At 42.5% G+C, this 23,967-nt stretch overlaps 1 protein-coding gene across 1 annotated transcript in view; it reads left to right on the forward strand.

The window, feature by feature from the left end:
* The window catches only part of PITPNC1 (phosphatidylinositol transfer protein cytoplasmic 1), a gene marked incomplete at its 5' end in the record, with an annotated part of 205,859 nt that overhangs the window by 138,313 nt on the left and 43,579 nt on the right, over positions 1-23,967 (forward strand). The window contains 1 exon segment of the mRNA XM_084647485.1: positions 19,711-19,806. Within this exon segment, the coding sequence (XP_084503611.1) occupies positions 19,711-19,806 (96 nt within the window).

A 23,967-nucleotide genomic window follows, 5' to 3' on the forward strand; every position in this document is an offset into this window, starting at 1 on the left:
AGTGAGCTAGTAAATTCATATTCTTACTTCACTTAACATGATGCATTATCTGGTAGCATTCTGTCTAATTCCAGTAACCCATCTAGCTATAAATGTCTTCCTGACTTTTCTTCTTAAAATAAAGCTAATAGTCTTGAAAGCAGAAACTAATGAAAGACAACATTAACTAGAGCTATCCCTCTCTTGTGAGGAGAGATAGCTCAGTGGTTTGAGCATTGGCCTGCTAAACCCAGGGTTGTGAATTCAATCCTTGAGGAGGCCATTTAGGGATCTGGGGCAAAAATTGGGGGTTGGACTAGATGATCTCCAGAGGTCCCTTCCAACCCTGATATTCTATAATTAAATTGTACCCAGGACCCAGTTCTCCCCTGACCTTATACCTTGTGTCATCATTAGGACTAAAGGTTTGTCACAGTGGGAAAAATGTCATGGATACTGTGATTTTCCCATTTGTCTGAGACTTGTCTTTGTGTCTGTGACTTTAATAAACTCACCCAGCAGTGGCAGTCCTGGGGAGGGGGGCGGCTGCGGCTGCCGCCCTGCTCCAGATATTGCAGCCTAGCACATGGGGTCATGACAGAATGTGGGGTGGGGCAAATTTGAGTGTGTTGCACTGTGACCTACTGCGTGGGTGTCACAGCACTGCTTAGGTTTGGCTCAACTGCTCCTCTGTCGTCGTGACGGGGGCAGCCAGGCCAAACCTGAGCAGTACTGTAACCCCATGCTCCAAGTCACAACACCCAGAGTGGGGAGCAAAGCCCAGCCCTGCAAGGCAGGAGTTGCGGATGCCACTGCTGTGGGCCTCCTTCTGATTTGTCATGGTATCTTCTTATCAAAAATAGCAAAACCCGTGACTTACCAATATGCTCCATTATCTGTGACAAAAAATGCTGTGATAAATCTGCACCCCGAGTGATCATTTACGTTTGTGAAAAATGGGAGTAAAATGGTACCATTCTGTAGTTTTGCATTTTCTTTGCACAAGTTGTAAACGATGACACAAAGTGCAAAGCAGTGGAGATTGGAGCTCTTTATTGAGATAACGCACTAATGAGGCTTGCCTGCATGATAGTGGTGCAGTACCATAAATCTAGCCACTTGTGATTTCTAGTGCTACAACACAGCTGAAGTAACTAGCTGTTCACATGGCAACTCTCCCTTTGGAAAAACAGAGTCAACATTGGATGAACATGTTAGTACATCAAATAATGGTGTTTGAAACTGGGCTAATGAGGCAAGCCACTCAGCATTGCTGCTTAAGGGTCTTTTTAGAAAGTGGAGTTTTTATTTTAAATTAGAAGGTAATATTTTTTTTAAATGAGAATGTCTTATAAAATATGAATGGCCCCAAACTGGCATCTCTCAGCTAATCACGAATATTGCCTCCCTCATGTGTTTTTAAGTCAACTGCAAATCTGCTGCTTTTAGCTACTCTGAGGCAGGAACCAAAACAGAAAAGACCCTGTTGGGAAGAGAGGAACTATGTCTGTACAGCATGTAGCACAATGGGGTCCGTCTTCATGACTGGGACTCCTAATATTAATAATAACAATGCCTACAACAAGGGCTCCATACATTGACAGGTGATACAAATACAGGCCTGTCTCTCTCAGTTCCATCTTTTCTCACTGATTGCATGAAAAATAATGCATAATATGCATATTTCATTTTTATTTTGTCCATAAGGTAAAATCAGCAAGAGAAGAGATTGCTATGTGCATACATAAAAGCGCTGTTTTGAATGCCAGCTCCGCATTGATTAATAACATAGATATGATGGAAGGGAATTCTGAAAGTTTTCTAATTCCTTAAATGGTATAAATTCACAGACATGCGTGGTATGACTTGCTGCTCATTCCTGTGTGATTGGATTGTCCTGGCCTCCATGAAAAGGCATGTGTTCATTAATTGGTGACTTCACTTCTTGGTTCAGGCAGATATTCGTTTCTTCCTTTCGTCCTGTACCCATTCAGCATTTATTATCTCATATTAGATACATTTCACTCCAGAAAAGGTGAGGTAGAGAATAGCCTGGATTTTCCCAATTGGTACTCCCCAAATTCTGCTCTGTTCCCACCACAGATACTGAGACTTTGTTTATTTTGTCCTTTTCGGGGATTGTGGCCAGACACAGCTTAGCAGTCGGTCACAAATAGTATCCGCTGCAGTCCTCCAGCTGGTAATAGGATCCATCCAAGGAGGACCACATGTACTGTAAATTTGGTATTATAAAAGTCATCCAGACTTGCAACTATCATTGGTCCTTACAGTATAATGATATTTATAGGACAGCCAAACGATAAAGTATTTGCTAGGCTATTTCTAAAGTGCTGCACATAAGAATGTACACTACATTTAATTTATGAACTGAGAGTGAGCTTGAATTTTAAAAAGCAGACACCCTAAAAACGAAGAAAACTATGTTTATTCAAACCCAATTGTCTAGTCCTTAAATAGTCTATAATGGAGGACTACAGGGAAAAAAAGAAAGCATTTATTTTATTGTTAGGCAGGAGTTCTATGGGCTTTGGTTTTTATGGTTTCGTTTTCAAATTCAGATTAGTAAAGCAGCTGCCTACAATAGCTGTGATTTACCTTAATAAATAGCAATCCCTGTAAGAAAGATGGCTTGAAACGTCTTCTTGTCGGTCCTCTCATTTAGATGTGAAAAGAGCTAGAGCCAGAGTTAGATATTGAAAAGACGATAATATACCAGGTCCGTGAACTGTAAAGTAGGTATAAATATTAAGTATTGTGACTAGATTTATGAGCTTTTGGCTGTAAAATGATAATTTTCTTCAGTCCTCATCTGATGTTTGTTACTTAATTTACAGTCATTAAGGCCAGCTATATTGTTCTGATATTTCAATCACTGCCTTAAGAGGGAGCCCAAGACAGTGTGGGGACTCCATCTCAGAGACTCTTATGGTAAACACGCTGTTTTCTCCACCCTCCATTTCCCCATACCAAAATAAATATAAATAGGGAATTGCACAGCTTGCCTTTTATTATACAGAAGGAGGGCCCAGTGGTTTGAACACTAGCCTAAAACTTTGGGATCCTGGGTTCAAATCCTTGCTCTGCCACAGTCTTTCCACATGATCTTGGGTAGTCACTTAATATCTCTGTGTGCCTCAGTTGTCCATCTGTAAAATGGGGATGATACTTCTCTGCCTCACAGGGGTGTTGTGAGTATATATATGTGAAAGATTATGAGGCACAACAAAGATACTGTGGTAATGGGGGCCGTGACACAGTTTGAGTAGCCTCAGGCTGACTCACTTTTCTGTGTACTTGATAAGCAAAAGTGATGAGATAATTAAGTACCAAGTGATGTGATAATTAAGTACAAGTCAACAAGGGGATTCAGCTGAGGACAGTTAAAAGAAAGAGGGTAAAGTAGGAAGGAAGGGCCAGAGTTGTCCAGGATCTCAGGGAGGTGAGATCTCTCCCTGCCCTGTGGCTAGGGAGAAGGTAAACGCCTTCTGTTGTGGGGGAACAAGGACTTGTGTAGCACACTGTAAATGAAGCATTTGGTGTTAAACTTGTGACTGATGTCTATGAGGACAGTATGCAGTAAGGAGTGCTGGATGAGGGAACCCTGCCCTGTGACAGGCCTAAACAGTAGATAGATAACATGCAAAACTTTAGTTTCTGAAGGTCTAGATGTCTTTCTGCTTTGGTAGAGGATTTCATCAAACCTAAATTGAAATGGATTCCTTGTCTTCCCCCAGCCCTTTATCTGATGTAGTATAAGAAATATTTTCCGTGCACATAAAAAATACCTTTGAGCCAAATTCTGCTCTTGGAGATAGAGTTTCCATTGACTCTGATGGTAACAATTAGTTCTTTCTAACAGATGATCATATCCACTCCATTTTGTGCCTTTGGATAGCACATGATCTCTCCGAATGGGGCATGTGTTTGAAGATATTGATTGACCTCAAGCAATTTTAGCCTGAGGGGAATGACGGAGGTTGCTGTCCACCCCTGAATCCTGTAAATCCAATAAGTGGAGTGGATTCTCCAGGTCTGAATAGCTGATATGTCAGAACTTGGGACATTACCCCTAAGGGCTTTTGCTTCTTAGAAGAGTTGACATGAGCTGAACTCTTTGTGTAGGGCTGTAGCATTTGTTTAAGCATGCCGCTTGCTCCTGCCCTGCCAATAAAAAGTGATGTGGTAAGTGAACATTCAGGGAATGACACACATTTCCTCAGGCACTTAGCTCTGACACAGATGTCCATAAAGTTTGCTTATGTTTTCAGAATTCATGTAATGATAGACTCTCTTTAAGGCCAGCCGGATGGGCCCTCATGGTAAACAAGTAGCGACACCATGACAGCCAAGGAAGAGAATAAAAAAAGTCCAGGGAAAATATATGACACTTGTTCTTCCATCAATCATCATCATCATAAGATTTTCTTATTTAAGACTGGTAGGATGAGGGTCAGTAAGATCCCTGAAGTATTTATATGTACAAAAGTGTATGGATCTCTGAGACAATATTTTAGTTAGCTCAGTCAAAATATTGCTGAATAAATTGAATAGGAGGTATATCTAAATTTTATTTATTTTCTTTTATTTAGGCAAATTGGAAATAGGATTTGGGGCCTAATTTATTCTAGGGTTATACCGGTTAATGTCAGTGTACACCGTTATGGTGCAAACTCCACCGGCAGATAAGATTATGGTAGCACAAAGCAGCTGCAACCTCAGTTTGGTGGGGCTAGAGGTGTAAAGGCTCAGTACAGCCCCAAAAGTTGATGAGTTGGCTGGAAAGAGGGCATGGCCAAGGTTGCTGGGGAGTGCAGTGACGCAGCATCTCATTCAGCAGCTCCTGCCTCAGCTTCTCCCCCAGCACCTACAGCCCCGTCTCTCACAGCAGTTTCGCCTGTAGAACTTTGACAGGAATTATAGCTACCCTACCAACCTGCAGAGAGAGTAAGAGGGTTAGAGAACAAATTGTGGCTGGGGCTACTCTGCCCTTGAAGCAGCGGTGAGCTGGAGCCGGTTCCCGCCAGTTCGCTAGAACCGGTTGTTAAATTTAGAAGCTCTTTTAGAACTGGTTGTTCCGCAAGGGAGAACCAGTTCTAAAAGGGCTTCTAAATTTAACCGGCCAAAAGTGGCGCCTTGGGCACCAACTCCATGGGTGCTCCAGCCCTGGAGCACCCAAGGGGAAAATATGGAGGGTGCAGAGCACCACCGGCAGCTCCCCGCCCCACCCCCGGCCCCAGCTCACCTCCGCTCTGCCGCCGGCTCCTTGAACACGTCTCCCCGCCCTGCTTCTCTGCCCCCCCTAGCTTCCCACGAATCAGCTGTTCGTGCGGGAAGCCGGGGCAGGCTGAGAAGCAGGCCGTGGCTTCCCGCTCAGGCCCAGGGAGGCGGAGGTGAGCTGGGGTTGGGGGGTGTGAGGAGGGCCACCCGCATCGCAGTAGGTAACCCGGGGGGGCCCGTGCTCCCCACCCCAGCTCACCTCCGCCACCCTCCTGCCTGGTTCTGGGGGCAGTCAGGGGACAGGGGAGAGGGGTGGATGGGGCAGGGGTCCTGGGGGGGGGCATCAAGGAACGCTGGGGGTTGGACGGGGCAGGAGTCCCGCGGGAGGGCGGGGGGGCCACAATCCCCTCATGGGGTGAGGAGAGAACCAGTTGTTAAGATTTTAGCAGCTCATCACTGCCTTGAAGTAACAGGGCCTGACTAGTATAAGTTACCCATCTAATTTCAAAATGGACGATATATTTGTCTTTACTGAAGTTTCCATTTTGAAGATAGTCTGAATGGAATGAGGTTGTCATTGCTGATGTGCTGTCTGGGGCATATAATCTATAGGAATTTTTTTGCGTATTAATAGTGATAAACAAAATATTTGCAAAAAAAATACAAAGGCAAAATTACTCAAAATCTGAGAAATCTTTTCACATTTCACTATGAATGAGAAAATAGGCCCATCTCAGCAAAAAATTCCACAGTCCAATTTGTCACTCAAAAATGAGCCAGGGAAGTTCAGATTTTCTGAATTTTTCAGTACAAAAATAACCAAAAATAACCATCTCAGCAAAAAATTCCACAGTCCAATTTGTCACTCAAAAATGAGCCAGGGAAGTTCAGATTTTCTGAACTTTTCAGTACAAAAATAACCTTTTTGTAAAATGTCACTGAGAAATTAAACCTGCACAAAGCCACTCAAAGTGAAATGGCAAAACCTTTATGCAAAAAATGTTACCTGTTTCACACATCTCTCGTTGTTGTGCACTACAGAAGCTACAGGGGAAGCCACCTCTATTTGCTCCCTGATTCGTAAATGAGCTTTGTGTTTTAGAAGCAATGGTATGACATCTGTTGATAGTGAATTCCTTGCTTTGCTGAGACCTGTATCAATTCTGCTGAAATAATATTAAACCATTAAATAATCTCCACCCCCATAATCCATTTATTAAAAGTCAATTTATATTGCATCCGTTTCTTACAGGTTGTCCAAGGAGTGTATATAAATTAATTAAATCTTGGTCTAGAACAACATTATAAGTTTTCAAGAACAAACTGTTTCACCTTTTTTTACACAGAGCTTCAGTGGCAGGTCTGCACACAGCTACGTGTAATGGTTAGGCTGTTATAATCTAAAGTTAATACATTCTCTCCAGAATACAAGTCAAATTATAGCAAGTGGATGTTTCAAGTGTGAATCAGATGCCTTAACATTCTGACATGCACACACACACACACGCAAAGAAAACAGAATTACTGACCCTTTCAGATGTATACTTCTCATTGTTCTGTCTGCATGTTTTTGCTGTCTACCAAAGCTATGTCAGACAGCTACACATGAGTCCGTTTGTGGGTGAGTTCAAAGCTGGTATCAACCTCGTTATAAATATACACCAGCATTAAATGGTAATAAAAATATATGAAGGGAAGGAACAGAGTGTGACATGCATAGCTAGCAAAAAGCTGTTTTTAAGCTAGATCTGCATGCTACATGCTGTCAGGGCCGGGGAAAGTTACTCTAGGCTAGGGCAAACTTGTAGGGTGGGCAGATGCTATTAAAATAAATGAGTGAGTCGCAGAAAGACGTTTCACTTTCCTTGGGCTTTTCATATTGGTTGCAGAATTCTCATTATCTTTGACAGACTTCTCTTTTTATGCAAGAATACATTTCTCCTGATACTTGGTCAGTGAATTTTACTGCCTGGTTGGTGATAGTGGGGAGCAAAAGGTACAGTACTTAAAAATAATTGAACAGTTGTCACAATAGAAAAGAATTATTTATAAATTTCTTGCCACCCTGTGCTGCTTGTAGTATAAAACCTATGCCCTTAAGAAGGTGACTGGTTTGTTACACTGAAGAATACCATGAAAGTTTTTAATATGTGGAATAATAAAACAAGATACTCTTTCTTTTGTTAGAGGGGTGTGGAGCATTTATTAGCAAGAATACATATAGCCTCTTAAGGGCAATACAAGACGGTAGCAAAGATTTAGAGGCATACTCATCTTTAAAAATAACAGGATGTGGTATCTTCTCAATGGGCCACATTTTGTGTGTATAACTCTGAATAACGTTGTTGCAGTAGGAGCTACAAAAATAAATGTCTGTGGACCAAGAGAAGAATATACCTCCAATGTGCTCCTCGCTCTCCAACAGAATGCACTGTCACCAACGGAATTTTGGTCCTATAAAAGATATTACCTCACCCACCTTGTTTCAGAATTGAGCATTTGTCAAATTACAGCACAGAGGTAATGCTATTGTGCACATAACCCTTTATGCAGAGGAATAATAGCAGTATTTGATCAATTAACAGCAGTATTGTTCGACAAATTAATAGTCAGAACATGCTAAAAATATGTGGCTAATAGGTACATATTGCTCAATATTTAGCCTCAAAACAGTGGAGTGTCATCATTTAAAGATAGGAAATCTTTTCTAACTTATGAGTTCTAATTCTGCAACCCTGGGAAGTGATTGAATGTGCAGTGTTACATCATGCTTCTAAAAATATGCTCCTTCCTTTTTAATGTGCAACTTTGCAGTATCTGTTGCCATATAAAGAAACATGCAGCTGGAGTAAAATTCAGTTGTAGGTTTTACCTAAAATACGAGGGTGACAAGCGAAGCTGTTTTTGGTTCTGCTTTTTTATTTTTAGTTTTTTGGTTGCTCTCTTACTTAATAAAGTGGAATCTAGTTATCGCAAACCCTGATATAGCGCAGTTCCACTAAATCCTGAAATGGAACTCTGGCTAGAGTGAACTTCTGTTCGTTTCTATTTGAAGGAAAGTTGTGCGGCAAAACATAACCTTAATAGCGGGCGTTCAGTTGTACTCTAATTTAGCCTTGATGAACATTTATAAAATAGAAATATGATAATTACGAGCACCTCTTATTATACATCATTGCAAAATGTGCCTGAATCTCAGAATAGGTTCTTTTTAGGGACAACTTTATCTGTCCTATATTGATAATGTTTGACAGTATTAATTGCACTGTTTACGTGGGTCCTGCAAGTTTTCAATTAAACCTCTTTATTGTGAAGAGAGCCCCACCTAATGGCTCTTCTAACAAACACAGGCAAACATGCAGGGAGATCAGGCTGAAAGTCACATGGTATGGAGGGCCCAAGCCTTGCTGAACTATAGGTGCTGGAACGAGGGGTGCTACCGCACCGCCTGGCTTGAAGTAGTTTTCATCATATACAGGATTTACAATTTGGTTCAATGGCTCTCAGTACCCCCACTATACAAATAGTTCCAGCACCCCTGTGCTGAACACCTTTACAAATAGTCAGTCCCAAGCGCACACACAGGCTTCATGGAAAACAGAATTGAGCCCATCATGACAGAGCTATTAACCAGACAAAATCATCTTGCCTCTAACTTCTAAAACTTCAACAAATAGTAGAGAGGCCATGCACGGCAAGTCCAGTACCTGGTCCTGCATACAGATGTGATGGTATTCAAAAACCATTCACTGGTAAATAGTAGTGGGGGAGTGTGGTGCACTGGATAGCAGGATAAATCTAAATAAACTACACTTCATATGAGGTGAACTAATAGTGGGGGCTTGACAAAGAGATAAAAAGGGGAGAGGAAGGCTGTAAATATACAACTACCTTTTTGAAGTTCACTCCATGGCAGACAATGATGTCACTCATTCATGCTCAATGGGCCAGATTTACAGCTGGTATAAATAGGTGCAATTCCATGATCTCAAATGGGGTTGCCTCTACTTAAAGACATTGGTGGCTATGGTGCAATGTGTCCAGGTAGATAATTATCCTGGGTGAACAGGTATTGCAACATAAACCAAATCCTGCAATCCTTACTCAGGCAAAATTCCCATTCAAGCAAATTAACAGGTTTTTTATTTTATTTTTAAATTTGGGCTTGTTTTAACTAACCTTTTTTCAAGCCAAATTACAAACCTCAGAAAACAGAGGTTCATAATGGAAATGCTGACACAAGCTGCTATCGGATGCTGTGGTATTAAATTGGAAATTAGCCAACAGTTCTGGCTTTATGCCAATCCAAGGAGATTGAAATCACAAGTTAGAGAGTGTAGGCTTTGTGCCAGATTTTTAATAGAAAAAATGAAATGCTCATATTTACAATCCTTTTTGCAAAGTTATACCACTATTTATACATACACATCTTTCCTCAAAGTACCAAAATAACCCCCCGTCTTGGGTTTTGTTTCATAAAATTTTTAATTCTCCAGTTAAACATTCTCTCTCCCCCTCCCCACCGCCCACCATTTTCCTTACAGGCTTACTTCTGAATTGCCTGGGGATGTTCAGGGACTTCTATAGATCGATAGATGTATTCTGGACATCTTGGTGAAACTTAATGAAAACAACTTAATGAACTTAATGAAAATAACCAGGATGTGGGAGTGGTGACCAGCAAATAGCTGGTTGTCAAGGTTTTAAAAAGGAAATTCACAGGCAAAAAATTAGAATACTATTTTAAAGTGGTGAGTTTTTTTAATTAAACCAAGTATTTTAATCACCTAATGGGCACCTGAAGAAACAAAAACCTGGTGGTCTATATAGAGAGGAATAGGATTGCTCTGACTATTGATACAATCAGGTATTAATATTTTGTGTGCGCTGCTGGAGTGGTAGGCTGTGATAAAGGATGCACTACAAACACAAATCAGCATAGCTCCAGTTACATATTCAGACTCATTCAAGGCTAACATATGGGTTGGCAATGCACTCCACTGGGGTATGAGAGATTCCCGGGGCCAAAACCAGCCTAGCAATCTTCATTCTCCTCATACAACCTTATAAAAGCATTTGTTGAGTGTTAACAAGCATTCATTTAGCTGGTATTATAAAAATCTGTATGGCCTCATTTTAGGTTTATGCTTTATGGGTCCAATCTCTCATTCAGATCAATGGGGGCTCTGTTTGCGTAGGGAATATATGAGTAGGACCAAGCCCAAGTGCAAAGAATCAGGATAGGTGTGTTGGTTTAGCTTCAGAGTGGCTGGGATGGGTTTTCATTGCTTTAGAAAGAAGAGTACATAGTCGTCCAAGAGTGCTGTTGCTGTAGGAGGCATAAGGATAGTATGAGTCAATGAGGTTCTTCTTGGTGTAAGAAGTTACAAAATAGCGAGCCAGGGAATAGCCCAATATATTTGCTATTAGGAAGGGAATTTTTTATGTCTAGGGCATTCATTCAATTCTAGCTCAGCTCATGAGTGGTCAACAGCCATTAGTCTGGCTGCTTTTAAATCTATGTGAAAGGAGTTTGTGGTCTCAGTTCACTTCCTAATGGACAGGAACCCACATCACAAAATCCACCACACCAACCAGTGCTAATTGATGTATGTTGGTGGTCTCAGGAAAGGGGTTAGGACAGAGCTGGCCATAGAAACTAAATATCCCTTAGAAGTGGTCCTTCTCCTACAGAGTTGGCAGGCAGTTGTGCTTGTTTTCTGAATGAATAGGAGACTTGAGGCTTCAGAACTCCCAGTCTGGCTCCTTCCTAAAGTACTAAATTCAGCTAAAAATGTTAAAATAAAAAAGAAAGAAAACAAAATGGCAAAATTTCAGCAAAAGATACAAAGGCACTGGAGAAGCTTCAGCAAAACAAACTACCTATTCAATCCCGTTATCAAAGCACTTGCTGTTCCTATTCCAAGGAACAGAAAAAAAAATAACAAATGTTGAGCCATGAAAAGGATTCTGTAACGAGAATATTTGAATAAATAAAGACGAAAGTTTTCATTCTAGCAGTTGCTAAGGAATCACCGCCCTGTGAAGTGAAGGAAGAGTGCCAATTACAGCTAAAATCCCCCCAAAATGTTGTATTTCAGGGAGGCAGGTTCTATGGCAGGGCTGGTTGCAGCAGACTGACAAATCTGCAGCTGCAGAGGGACCTTGGTGTGAGGGAAAATCTGCCCAGGCAGTGGGCTTACTTCTTTATAAACCTACAGAGATTAGGTCCCAACATCAGTGCCAGCAGTTCCGTTGCTCTCTGCACAGTTATCCAAATAGTGACCCCTTTGTAGCTTTAAAATATTGAACCTATTGTACGGGGCTGGAATCCTGTCTCCATTATCGGATCCTGGTCTTATCAATATGAGCATCAGGATGAGGGCAGTCAAGCCTAGTGGTCAGAGTTGGGAGTCAGAAACCAAAGCAGGGAATTGGGGACAGAGTCAGGAGTCAAATCCCAGGGCAAAATTGGGGTTCAGGCCTCATTCCATTTTGGTAAGTTCAGCTAATTCAATAATATTCATAAGGATTCAGAAGAGGTGTGGGGAGTGGTAATTGTGTAGAACATCTTGAAAATAAATATATGGAAGCCAACTTGCTTGTTGGTACTTTAGCACACAGCTAGAGCAAGTGAGCCCGGTCAGGGTAGTTAGCACACATTGTTTTAGAATATATTAAAAAAACAGTACTCGCAGGGAGAGCAAAACCAACTGCTGCATAAGGATGGTACAACTTGTTCCCTTCTGTTTCAGTAGTAGACATGAGATCAGGGCTAGGCAAACTTTTTGGCCCGAGAGCCACATCGGGGTTTCAAAACTGTATGGAGGGCTGGGTAGGGAAGGCTGTGCCTCCCCAAACAGCCTGGCCCCACCCCCATCCGCCCCCTCTCACTTCCCGCCCCTGACTGCCCCCCCTCAGAACCTTCTACCCATCCAACCTCCCCTGCTCCTTGTCCCCTGATCGTCCCCCTGGAACCCCACCCCTAACCACCACCATTCCGCTCCCTGTCCCCTGACTGCCCCGCCCCATGACAGGCCCCCCGGGACTCTCATGCCTATCCAACTCCCCCCCCGCTCCGCCCCATCCAACCACCCTCTCCCTGTCCCCTGACTGCCCCCTGGGACCCCCTGCCCCGAATCCAGCGCCCCCCCCACACTCCCCGTCCCCTTACCATGCTGTTCAGCAGCAGGAGCTCGCAGCCCCCCCCCGCCTGGCCAGAGCCAGCCCTGCCACCGCGCTGCCCGGCAGGAGTGGCAGGCCAGAGCACTGTCAGCGCAGCGAGCTGAGACTGCAGGGGAGGGGGGACAGCAGGGGAGGGGCTGGGGTCTCAAGGGCTGGGCAAGATGGTCCTGCAGACTGTAGTTTTCCCACCTCTGCACTAGATACAATCTTCTGCAATTCTTAAGTGGTTTGGGCCTGTGCCCATTTTTTTGTGTCTTGGGTAGGAAGCAGATCCAGTAATTGGCTGTAAGGAGACATGGCTGGTAATACAATTAGAGAGAGGCCTTGATACACTCATTCTCTGGGCCTGGGGAAATATTGGCTGCACCACAGTTATGACCCCATATTTGACACTTCCCAGAGCAACATTTAACAACAATAATTATTATTCCTTTGAAAACACTTACATTTTTAAGAGAATGTTAAGGTTGCACAGTGAAGCACTCAAAAGCCAGTAACCTTAACATTGACCACTTATTTTATCCATCACAACACAGCCCATGATCATCTATTAATGCATCTGATGAAGTGAGCTGTAGCTCACGAAAACTTATGCTCAAATAAATTTGTTGGTCTCTAAGGTGCCACAAGTCCGCCTTTTCTTTTTATTATTCCTCATGTAATTCAGCATATCATACTTTTTTCCTGCTGCCTTAGAAATCCTGTCATCGTGTCTTGTAGTAATTTGTATTTCTTTGTGTATGCCTTAGAGTCCTCAGAAGTTATTTATATCAAGTAAACCATCTTACACAATGTACTACAGATAAAGCATAACACATAGTTGGTGGAAATTAGCTGACACATACAGGCCACCTACATTTTCAGCTCAATTAGCTTTGTAGTTAACTGGCTCATCCCTTGAAGTACACTAAAGGAAGGTGTTGCTGCTGGCTGAGAAGAAATTTCATGGCCGAGAATAAAATACATATCTTAGAAAGAGAACCTAGTTAGCACCAAAACAGCCCATCCCACATCTTATGAGATCCAGAGGCAGGAGCTTCTGTGTTGCAAAACTCATGAGCTGTTCAGCTCTTACATTTCTAGGTGCACAGATAATGAGGCCAGGGCACCTGCAGACATTCACCATCCCCCCTCACAGCATTTTTACTGCACAGTATGGTCCAATGTGTAGAGCACTAGACTAATAATCAGGCGTTCTATTCCTGGCTCTTTCACCAGCCTGCTGTGTGACCCTGGACAAGTCACTTCGTTTCTCTGTGCCTCTGTTTCCCTTCTCACCCTTTGCCATGTCTGTTTAGATGACATGGGGCTGTCTCTTACTATGTGTATGTATGACACCCAACACAATGGAAACTTTAAGCTCTGTTATAATACAAATAATTAATAAAAAGCATAACTAAGTGAGCCATGCAGATAGATACAATGCATCCTTCCTTAGTGTACACTTTATGAGCAAGAAAACTCTGCATAAAATATACTGTGAATGCAAAGAGAGTCATTTTCAATGGGTTATTAATTGATCAAATCAAAAGCCAGTTTTCACTGGAGTGCTCACTCACACTCATCCTCTAGGCCCAATTTCTGTTTTCTTTCCTGAGCCATTTTGGTACTAGAACTTTTGTTCTGCAAGATTTCTTTTCCTAATGGGGAATATGTTTATTTTTTATGCTCCTTGTATTAAAAAATTGTTGAACTGCTTTTGCTCAAACTTAAAAAAAAACACAATTCAGGCAGCTATCAGGTCTGGAGTATTTCAACCTGAACGAGGGAAGTTATAAATGAATGAAAACAGGAATGGAAAGACATGTAAATGTAGCTGTCTTGGGGAGACTGATGTGCACGCAATCATGCTTATAGCATCTTCCCTTCAAAGGGCTCCGAGTTTTTCATAAACTTCAAGGCCAGATTTTTCAACTGTGGCCACTAATTTTGCGTGTCTTATTTTTTGAGTGCCCAACTTGAGATACCGTGGGCCTTATTTACGGAAGTGCTGAGCAGCCACAGCTCCCATTGACTCCATCTGACATTACAGCTGCTTAGCACATCTGAAAATAAGGCCCTAAGTGTTGCACGTTGCGTGCCTCTGAATCTATGAAAGTGCACTCTACAATACTTACACGTTGTTCAATCGTTCTCGTATATCATTTAGGCTTTAGTTATATAAGGTGAAATTCACTCTGTGCAGAGGTATAGCACAAGGCCAGTGCACCACTTAAATCCCACTTAAGTTTAATTTGAGGGTTTAAATGGGACTTAAGTGCTGTGTTGGCCTTGTACTGGCCTCCCTGCAAAGGTGTGAGTGTCAACCATACAGCATGGTAGAGCCTGGGTTCTTCCCTTTCTAAAAGAAACACTCACTTACAGTCTGAAAAAGAATTCACCATCAGTTTATTTTTAGGGGGAAACTAGAGTAATTTCCTTGCCTTTAAAATGATCTGGCTCCTACCCCTAATCCTTCAATAGTTTCCCAATCAGCAAATGTATTTGCCCTTTTCCTCCTATGTTGGATTAGTTTGCATTATCACTTGCTGTAAATGAAATGGATGCTGTTTAATTCAATCTGCAGTTTCAGGGACTCTGTATGATTTCTCCCCACCCTTGGCTCCCTCCCCGAAGGAGTATCACACACAACTCATGGAACTGAGCCATCCTACTGGTAATCATGCCTGGCATATCACATCTCCAAACACTTGGGCTCTAGCAATCTCCTGAGTGTCTGTGCAAGTTGCATGGGGAGATCTTGCAGGAAATTGCCTCAGGACTGAGTTTTTAAGGGATAAATCCTGCTCACTCTACGCTATATCATTGATTTGAGTGGGATTACTCAAATGAATCAGGCAAGCGGGGCTTAAACCATAGACAGGAGCTTTCTGAGTTTATTTAACTTTCAGGGCAAAGCAGAGTATTCCAAAAGTACCATAATAGGGATGCCTATTCCTGCTTAAGCCTAGTAAAATTCTGTTCTCCAGCTTAGATTTGTAGGGGGTATTAAGGCCTTATAAAAGAGAACTCATCAATTTGGGTTTAGCTTGCACTAAAATATGCATGTTATTAAGATGAGAGTCTGATATATCTCCGAGGTTATTTGCTGGTGGAGGGAACTGTCATCAGGCACTGAGGCCGACAACATGATTGCTTCCTTGGTGGTAGAGGATCTGCTTGAAATGAAATGTAGGGAAATATTTAATCCCTTTCTCAGTTTGCCAATTATCACCATTCTGTCATAGCCCAGGCGATTACCATTATCTCTAGTTAATTTCTTTGCATGCGGCCTGATAATAAGATTCAGTTACTTTATTTATATTTAAACAGCAATTTTAAAGAAAGCCTACATAAAAGCTTGAGGACCTGAAGAGTTAACTAAAATCACAGTCGCTTAGGGAGAGGTTGTCTCCTGAGTTCCTAAGAGGCACAGCACAGAAAACACAGCTCAGAGGGAGAGGGGGCTAAGATGGTTTTAAGCCACCTTTGTGCCCTCCTGATCCTGAGCTGCTCTGGGGGCCTCAGTTACAACAGCTTGTCTCCAGCTGCCTGTGGGGCATAGCGCTGTTCAGAATCTCCACAGTGCTGCATACTGCAGCTCCACTCCCCAAACCCCTCTTTGTCAAAAGCCCTGCCCTTGGCATGTCCCCTGTGTCAGGGCTTGCGAGGGGGCTCCCCAGAAGAGGGCCTGTCTGGATTCTGCCATTCCTGTGCTGGGGGAATCCTCCCTTGGCCAGATCACGGCTTATCGAGCCCCTTTATACTGCTCTGGCCCTTTCACCCAACGTAAAGGGGACGGATTGGAGATGAGGATTGTGCCCATAATCTTTTTTTATTTTTCTATTAATGCAATGTTATTAGGGAGAATTAAATGCCTAGTGGTTAGGAAATACTACCTTGTCCCCCTTGTGCATAGGTTGTACAGTATTATTTATTACTGTGCATGGAGTTGGAGCTAGGACAGGCTTTGCTTATGAAGTAGTAGTAGCGATAGGAACATTCAGTTCCTGATTCAATTACAGAGACTCAGTGCTGTTCATGGAAGGCTTGATTCTCACTTACACTAGGGCTCTTTTACGTGACACTGGCCATGTGAAAGGGCCTTAAAATGGGCATACAGATATACCCACTATAAAGGGGTCTCAGTGTTACTGAGAACCAAGCCCAGGATCTAATACCTTATCTGAGCACTGAAATCTTTCTTCTGTATATCACTGTTTAGCTAAATGCCAGAAATTTTTCAGCATGAAAGCTGGTATATGGTTAGTTATGCTGTGCTATCAAATTGTGATTTCTAAAGTGAACCCCATTGCTTAATTATGGGGACAGAATTTCTACCTTTGAGACAAGTACCTTTGAGACAAGCTTTTAATGTAGGCAGACAAGTACCCTCACAATTCAGTAAGAAAGAATCATATATCAGCTCTGTTTAAAGCAGCACAAAGAACCATGGGACGTGACCCCAGAAGTCCTACTTTCTCACCTGAGTGAGTGAAGAACCAGTGTGGATGCAATCAAGTGGGCAAACTTGAGTATGGCTTTGTACAACTGTATGGCTTTGTAGTCTAGCTGCTCACACCCAAATTGGGATAACCCAGGTGCTCCCACCCAAGTGTCAGGGTGGGAGGGTAACCCAGATTAACTCTGCAGTGAACACATACCCTAAGAATTCACTGTCAGATGGCAGAAACTGACAGTCACTACAACCTGGGCTAGATTTGAGCCAGAAGCCTGGGAGAGAAAAGGTGGTGGAGCTCGCATTACATAGTAGAAAGAAAAGAAATGGGGGTAAATTGAAAAGCACTTGTTTTGGTTTCAGTGCCCTGTGTGATCTTTCTTTGGGCATCTTCTTCTAACGTTGTCCCAGGGTTTTGTTGGGTTTTTTTGGCATTTAAATTCGTTCTAAACAAACGACTTTATCTGGATACAAAATAGCCCGATTAAAATCTACTGTCTGTTCTTCTGTTATTTTGGGGGTGATTTAGTCTGACTGGGAAACTTCTCTTGAGCAGTTTTCATCCCTCTTGGAAAATGGAATTGCACAGATGCTTGAATATTGCAGTAAAGTGTGCACTCTCTCTCTCTCTCAGAACGACCGTTCAGATTTAATAATATTTAACATTCAGCCTTTCTACAATTTCTTTTTTATTATGAAGGATACAAAGCATTCTTGTCAGTCACTCTCTGCACACTTGCAAATAGAGCTGCACAGATTGGGAGCCTTATGTTTCTTTTTGTGGGCTTTAATCTCTTTTTTTAAAACTTTTTAATTTCTCCAGCCTCTTAATTTTGATTGCAAAAGCAATCAAACCATCCCCCCTGTGTGCTTTAAGAATATCCTGGAGTATTTGGCTAGACGGGGCAATAAGAGAATTAGACCTAAAAAAGAAATCAATCTTGTGCTCTAATGACTTCTTATTTTCCACTGCTGATAAAACTAAGAGATTAAATCTCTATCTGCAAATCTTGTGAGGACATTCTAAGAAAAGAACATGGACCAATGATTAGATGACAACTTGGGCTAGTAATGGGGAGCCAGGACGTCATGCAGCCAACTTTTGGAGCTAAGGAAATGGTCTGTGTTCTAGTGCCAAATTCTAGAGGTGGAGGACTAATGGAGATGGAGAGGGATATAATCTCTTCCTCCTAAATTAACCCTCTGAAGACTGTACATTTTTAGGTCCATTTCTAACCTTTCACTTGGCTGACAGTCTAGCAAAGGCCAGTGATTTAATTGAACAGCCTCCAGAAATCTGTCCACCTGACCTATTTCTAACTTTTTTAAAGCGAGAAAAAAATTGAATTGTGTGTAATTTATAGGTACTACTCGAAGATTGAGCCTTCAATATCTCAAGTACACAGCTGAATGGACAATGTCGGATTAAAATACATATTTTTAAGAAAGTTTCTTACCTGTGTTACTAATAGCAACCTGTTAAGAATTTACAAACTGGCCTAGCTCAACCTCCTCCCATAAACTGGCCCATTTCCAGTCCCTCTTTCATTATGACTGCTGTATATTGAATAGTTATGTTTCTTGAAGAAATACCAAACTGGCAGTCTGGCTACTGAGTAGCGCTGCATTTTGTATCCTTATATCAAATTAATTGTCCCACTGGGCTGAAATGAAATGGAATTAACTTTTTTATATGTTCATTAAATTTATTTTTCAAGCAAGGGATATATATAATTCCTGAAAATGTTAGCTGTAGAGCATGGTACTACTCAGGTAAAACACAGTGTTGGCCAGTTCTTGTCCTTGAATGTGCATGCATGGCTCTCCTGGCTTTAGGACTGCCTTACCCTGGCCACCATTTTGTGCCAACAAAACATTGCAGACACAGCATATGTCATTGAGATGCCCATGTAGTTGATTTGTGGGCACAGTCAGGTAGTTAGAAATTGCCTAAATTGTACATGCAAATAATTGTGGTTCCAAAAGTGCACCCTTAGTATGTAGGTGCAGAAATAGAGTCTGGCCTTTCAAAACCTAGTCCTAAAGGATTTAAATCCATAGGAGCTTCATGCACACACCTGAGAGCAGAACTTTATCCTGTGACTTTACGGTTTCCTCAACCTTTTAATCTGTAGGATTCAGCCAGAATCCTGAGTCTCAGTATAACAGCAGAGTCGAAGCTTTGTCTCATTTCATACACATGCACAGATACATTTCATCGTTGTCCCGAAAGTAGAATAACTCTTCTAATAACTCTTTCGAAAGAACAAAAAAAACTTGAGTCTGGAAAGTCAGCTTTTCCCTCGATGGTGATATCTGGCCCAACAATTAGAGAAGGCAACATAAATAATAATCCCTTGACGAAATATCTGCTTTACCCAGAAGTCACTAGGGGCTGGATCCTGCAAAGATGTGCAGAGTGACATGGAAAGGAATGGACTGAGCAGAGCAGCAGCAAGAGGCGCTAAGCAGGGTGTACTGTTAAGTACGGTCCAATGCCTCCTGGCTTGACGCAGGAGTGATTAAATACCCCAAAACGATGGCTGCTGCACACTCCTCTTAAGCCGCAGTTGGATCTTGCTTAGGAATGTATTGCTTGTTGTTTGCCTCCTTGGTCACACCCACTTTCTCCCCTGGGCCTCGTTGCGTGCTCTGGCACGTGTACAGGGCCTCTGGATTCTGCGGATGACTTGGCATTATGTGGAACATGGAGTGCTGCTGCAAGCGTTCCAAGCATGAGGTCAGATCCCTCTGCACTATGCGCTCTGCTGTTCTACAAGCCATTGGCTCAGCCCCTCACAATGCCTAGTAAACACTATTGCAGCTGGAACTGTCCTGTTGTAAAGTTAAAGTTTCTTTAAATCTTGCAGATTTTTGACAATGAAGCCAAAGATCTTGAGCGAGAAGTCTGCTTTATCGATATTGCCTGTGACGAAATCCCTGAGCGCTATTACAAAGAATCGGAGGTAAGAGTATAAAACAGTGAAGAAGGAATGTAGCCTAGAGTTCATTTGTCACTGGTAGGATTTTTTTCCCACATATCTGACCCCTGTTGCAGAACCCAGGTGCTGTCCACTGGGAGCTTCAGAGAATCCCCCACTGGAGTGCTAAAATGTTGTCCAGATTTCTCTTTGTACTTTCAAAAATATGTTATTTTTCTGAGAAGGCTTATAAACAATATATGCATTGCTCTGCAGTCTGCTTACAGGGAACAGACATACTTCAGGTTGATCTTTGTTTGACATGGTATCCATATGCAAAATGTGTGGATCTCTTTTAAGATCTTAAAAAGAAAAGCAGGACTTGTGGCACCTTAGAGACTAACAAATTTATTTGAGCATAAGCTTTCGTGAGCTACAGCTCACTTTATCGGATGCATTTAATGGAAAATACAGTGGGGAGATTTATATACATAGAGAACATGAAACAATGGGTGTTACCATACACACTGTAAGGAGAGTGATCACTTAAGATGAGCTATTACCAGCAGGAGAGCGGGGTGGCGGGAGGGAGAGGGGGGACCCGGGGACCTTTTGTAGTGATAATCAAGGTGGGCCATTTCCAGCAGTTAACAAGAACGTCTGAGGAACGGTGGGGGTGGGGGGAGGAAATAAACATGGGGAAATAGTTTTACTTTGTGTAATGACCCATCCACTCCCAGTCTCTATTCAAGCCTAAGTTAATTGTATCCAGTTTGCAAATTAATTCCAATTCAGCAGTCTCTCGTTGGAGTCTGTTTTTGAAGTTTTTTTGTTGAAGAATTGCCACTTTTAGGTTTGTAATCAAGTGACCAGAGAGATTGAAGTGTTCTCCGACTGATTTTTGAATGTTATAATTCTTGATGTCTGATTTGTGTCCATTTATTCTTTTATGTAGAGACTGACCAGTTTGACCAATGTACATGACCGAGGGGCATTGCTGGCACATGATGGCACATATCACATTGGTAGATGTGCAGGTGAACGAGCCTCTGATAGTGTGGCTGATGTGATTAGGCCCTATGATGATGTCCCCTAAATGGATAAGTGGACACAGTTGGCAACGGGCTTTGTTGCAAGGATAGGTTCCTGGGTTAGTGGTTCTGTTGTGTGGTGTGTGGTTGCTGGTGAGTATTTGCTTCAGGTTGGGGGGCTGTCTGTAAGCAAGGACTGGCCTGTCTCCCAAGATCTGTGAGAGTGATGGGTCATCCTTCAGGATAGGTTGTAGATCCTTGATGATGTGTTGGAGAGGTTTTAGTTGGGGGCCGAAGGTGTTGGCTAGTGGCATTCTGTTATTTTCTTTCTTGGGCCTGTCCTGTAGTAGGTGACTTCTGGGTGTTCTTCTGGCTCTGTCAGTCTGTTTCTTCACTTCAGCAGGTGGGTATTGTTGTTGTAAGAATACTTGATAGAGATCTTGTAGGTGTTTGTCTCTGTCTGAGGGGTTGGAGCAAATGCAGTTGTATCATAGAGCTTGGCTGTAGACAATGGATTGTGTGGTGTGGTCTGGGTGAAAGCTGGAGGCATGTAGGTAGGAATAGCGGTCCCTAGGTTTCCGGTATAGGGTGGTGTTTATGTGACCATCGTTTATTTGCACCATAATGTCCAGGAAGTGGATCTCTTGTGTGGACTGGTCCAGGCTGAGGTTGATGGTGGGATGGAAATTGTTGAAATGATGGTGGAATTCCTCAAGGGCTTCTTTTCCATGGGTCCAGATGATGAAGATGTCATCAATGTAGCGCAAGTAGAGTAGGGGCATTAGGGGACGAGAGCTGAGGAAGTGTTGTTCTAAGTCAGCCATAAAAATGTTGGCATACTGTGGGGCCATGCGGGTACCCATAGCAGTGCCGCTGATTTGAAGGTATACATTGTCCCCAAATGTGAAGTAGTTATGGGTGAGGACAAAGTCACAAAGTTCAGCCACCACGTTTGCCGTGACATTATCGGGGATACTGTTCCTGACGGCTTGTAGCCCATCTTTGTGTGGAATGTTGGTGTAGAGGGCTTCTACATCCATAGTGGCCAGGATGGTGTTTTCAGGAAGATCACTGATGGATTGTAGTTGCCTCAGGAAGTCAGTGGTGTCTTGAAGATAGCTGGGAGTGCTGGCAGCGTAGGGCCTGAGGAGGGAGTCTACATAGCCAGACAATCCTGCTGTCAGGGTGCCAATGCCTGAGATGATGAGGCGTCCAGGATTTCCAGGTTTATGGATCTTGGGTAGCAGATAGAATACCCCAGGTCGGGGTTCCAGGGGTGTGTCTGTGCGGATTTGTTCTTGTGCTTTTTCAGGGAGTTTCTTGAGCAGATGGTGCAGTTTCTTTTGGTAACCCTCAGTGGGATCAGAGGGTAATGGCTTGTAGAAAGTGGTGTTGGAGAGCTGCCTAGCAGCCTCTTGTTCATATTCCAACCTATTCATGATGACGACAGCACCTCGTTTGTCAGTCTTTTTGATTATGATGTCAGAGTTGTTTCTGAGGCTGTGGATGGCATTGTGTTCTGCACGGCTGAGGTTATGGGGCAAGTGATGCTGCTTTTCCACAATTTCAGCCCATGCATGTCGGCGGAAGCACTCTGTGTAGAAGTCCAGTCTGTTGTTTTGACCTTCAGGAGGAGTCCACCCAGAATCCTTCTTTTTGTAGTCTTGGTGGGAAGGTCTCTGTGGGTTAGTGTGTTGTTCAGAGGTGTGTTGGAAATATTCCTTGAGTTGGAGACGTCGACAATAGGATTCTAGGTCACCACAGAACTGTATCATGTTTGTGGAGGGGCAGAAGGAGAGGCCCTGAGATAGGACAGATTCTTCTGATGGGCTAAGAGTATAGTTGGATAGATTAACAATATTGCTGCGTGGGTTAAGAGAACCACTGTTGTGGCCCCTTGTGGCATGTAGTAGTTTAGATAGTTCAGTGTCCTTTTTCTTTTGTAGAGAAGCAAAGTGTGTGTTGTAAATGGCTTGTCTAGTTTTTGTAAAGTCCAGCCGCAAGGAAGTTTGTATGGAAGGCTGTTTTTTTATGAGAGTATCCAGTTTTGAGAGCTCATTCTTAATCTTTCCCTGTTTGCTGTAGAGGATGTTGATCATGTGGTTCCGCAGTTTCTTTGAGAGCGTGTGGCACAAGCAGTCAGCATAGTCTTTGTGGTATGTAGATTGTAATGGATTTTTTACCTTCAGTCCTTTTGGTATGATGTCCATCTGTTTGCATTTGGAAAGGAAGATGATATCTGTCTGTATCTGTACGAGTTTTTTCATGAAGTTGATAGATTGCCACTCCATACGGCTAAATTCAGTGCCTTGCATAATGACAGGTTTCAGAGTAGCAGCTGTGTTAGTCTGTATTCACAAAAAGAAAAGGAGTACTTGTGGCACCTGCATCTGATGAAGTGAGCTGTAGCTCACGAAAGCTTATGCTCAAATAAATTTGTTAGTCTCTAACGTGACACAAGTACTCCTTTTCTTAGAGACTAACAAATGTATTTGAGCGTAAGCTTTCGTGAGCTACAGCTCATTTCATCGGATGCATTTAGTGGAAAATACAGTGAGGAGATTTATATACATAGAGAACATGAAACAATGGGTGTTACCATACACATTGTAAGGAGAGTGATCACTTCAGATGAACTATTACCAGCAGGAGAGTGGGGGGGGGGGGAGAAAACCTTTTGTAGTGATAATCAAGGTGGCCCATTTCCAGCAGTTGACAAGAACCTCTGAGGAACAGTGGGGGTGGGGGTGAGAATAAACATGGAGAAATAGCTTTACTTTGTGTAATGACCCATCCACTCCCAGTCTCTATTCAAGCCTAAGTTAATTGTATCCAGTTTGCAAATTAATTCCAATTCAGCAGTCTCTCGTTGGAGTCTGTTTTTGAAGTTTCTTAAGATGAAGATCTTAAGATGTTCATATAAATTATAAAAGGTACTCAGTGTGGCTGTTTCATGTATCTGGAAGAACAGGGATAGGAAAGGGTTCTTAGGACTCAAACTAGTTTTGTATTTTCAAATAAAATTGTGCTGGTCATTAGTCTAAAAATGTGGGCTAGTGCTGTAGATTATAGAGGGATCTGGAAGTGACCCTGTATTTAGGTTGCCTAACAATTTCCATTATAAAATATACTTGATTCTTTTCTTTGAGAAGCTCTTAAATCTCCACTGTTTACA

Source organism: Lepidochelys olivacea (assembly GCF_965140295.1).
Source record: "Lepidochelys olivacea isolate rLepOli2 genome assembly, chromosome: 14".
Lineage (NCBI taxonomy): Eukaryota > Metazoa > Chordata > Testudines > Cheloniidae > Lepidochelys > Lepidochelys olivacea.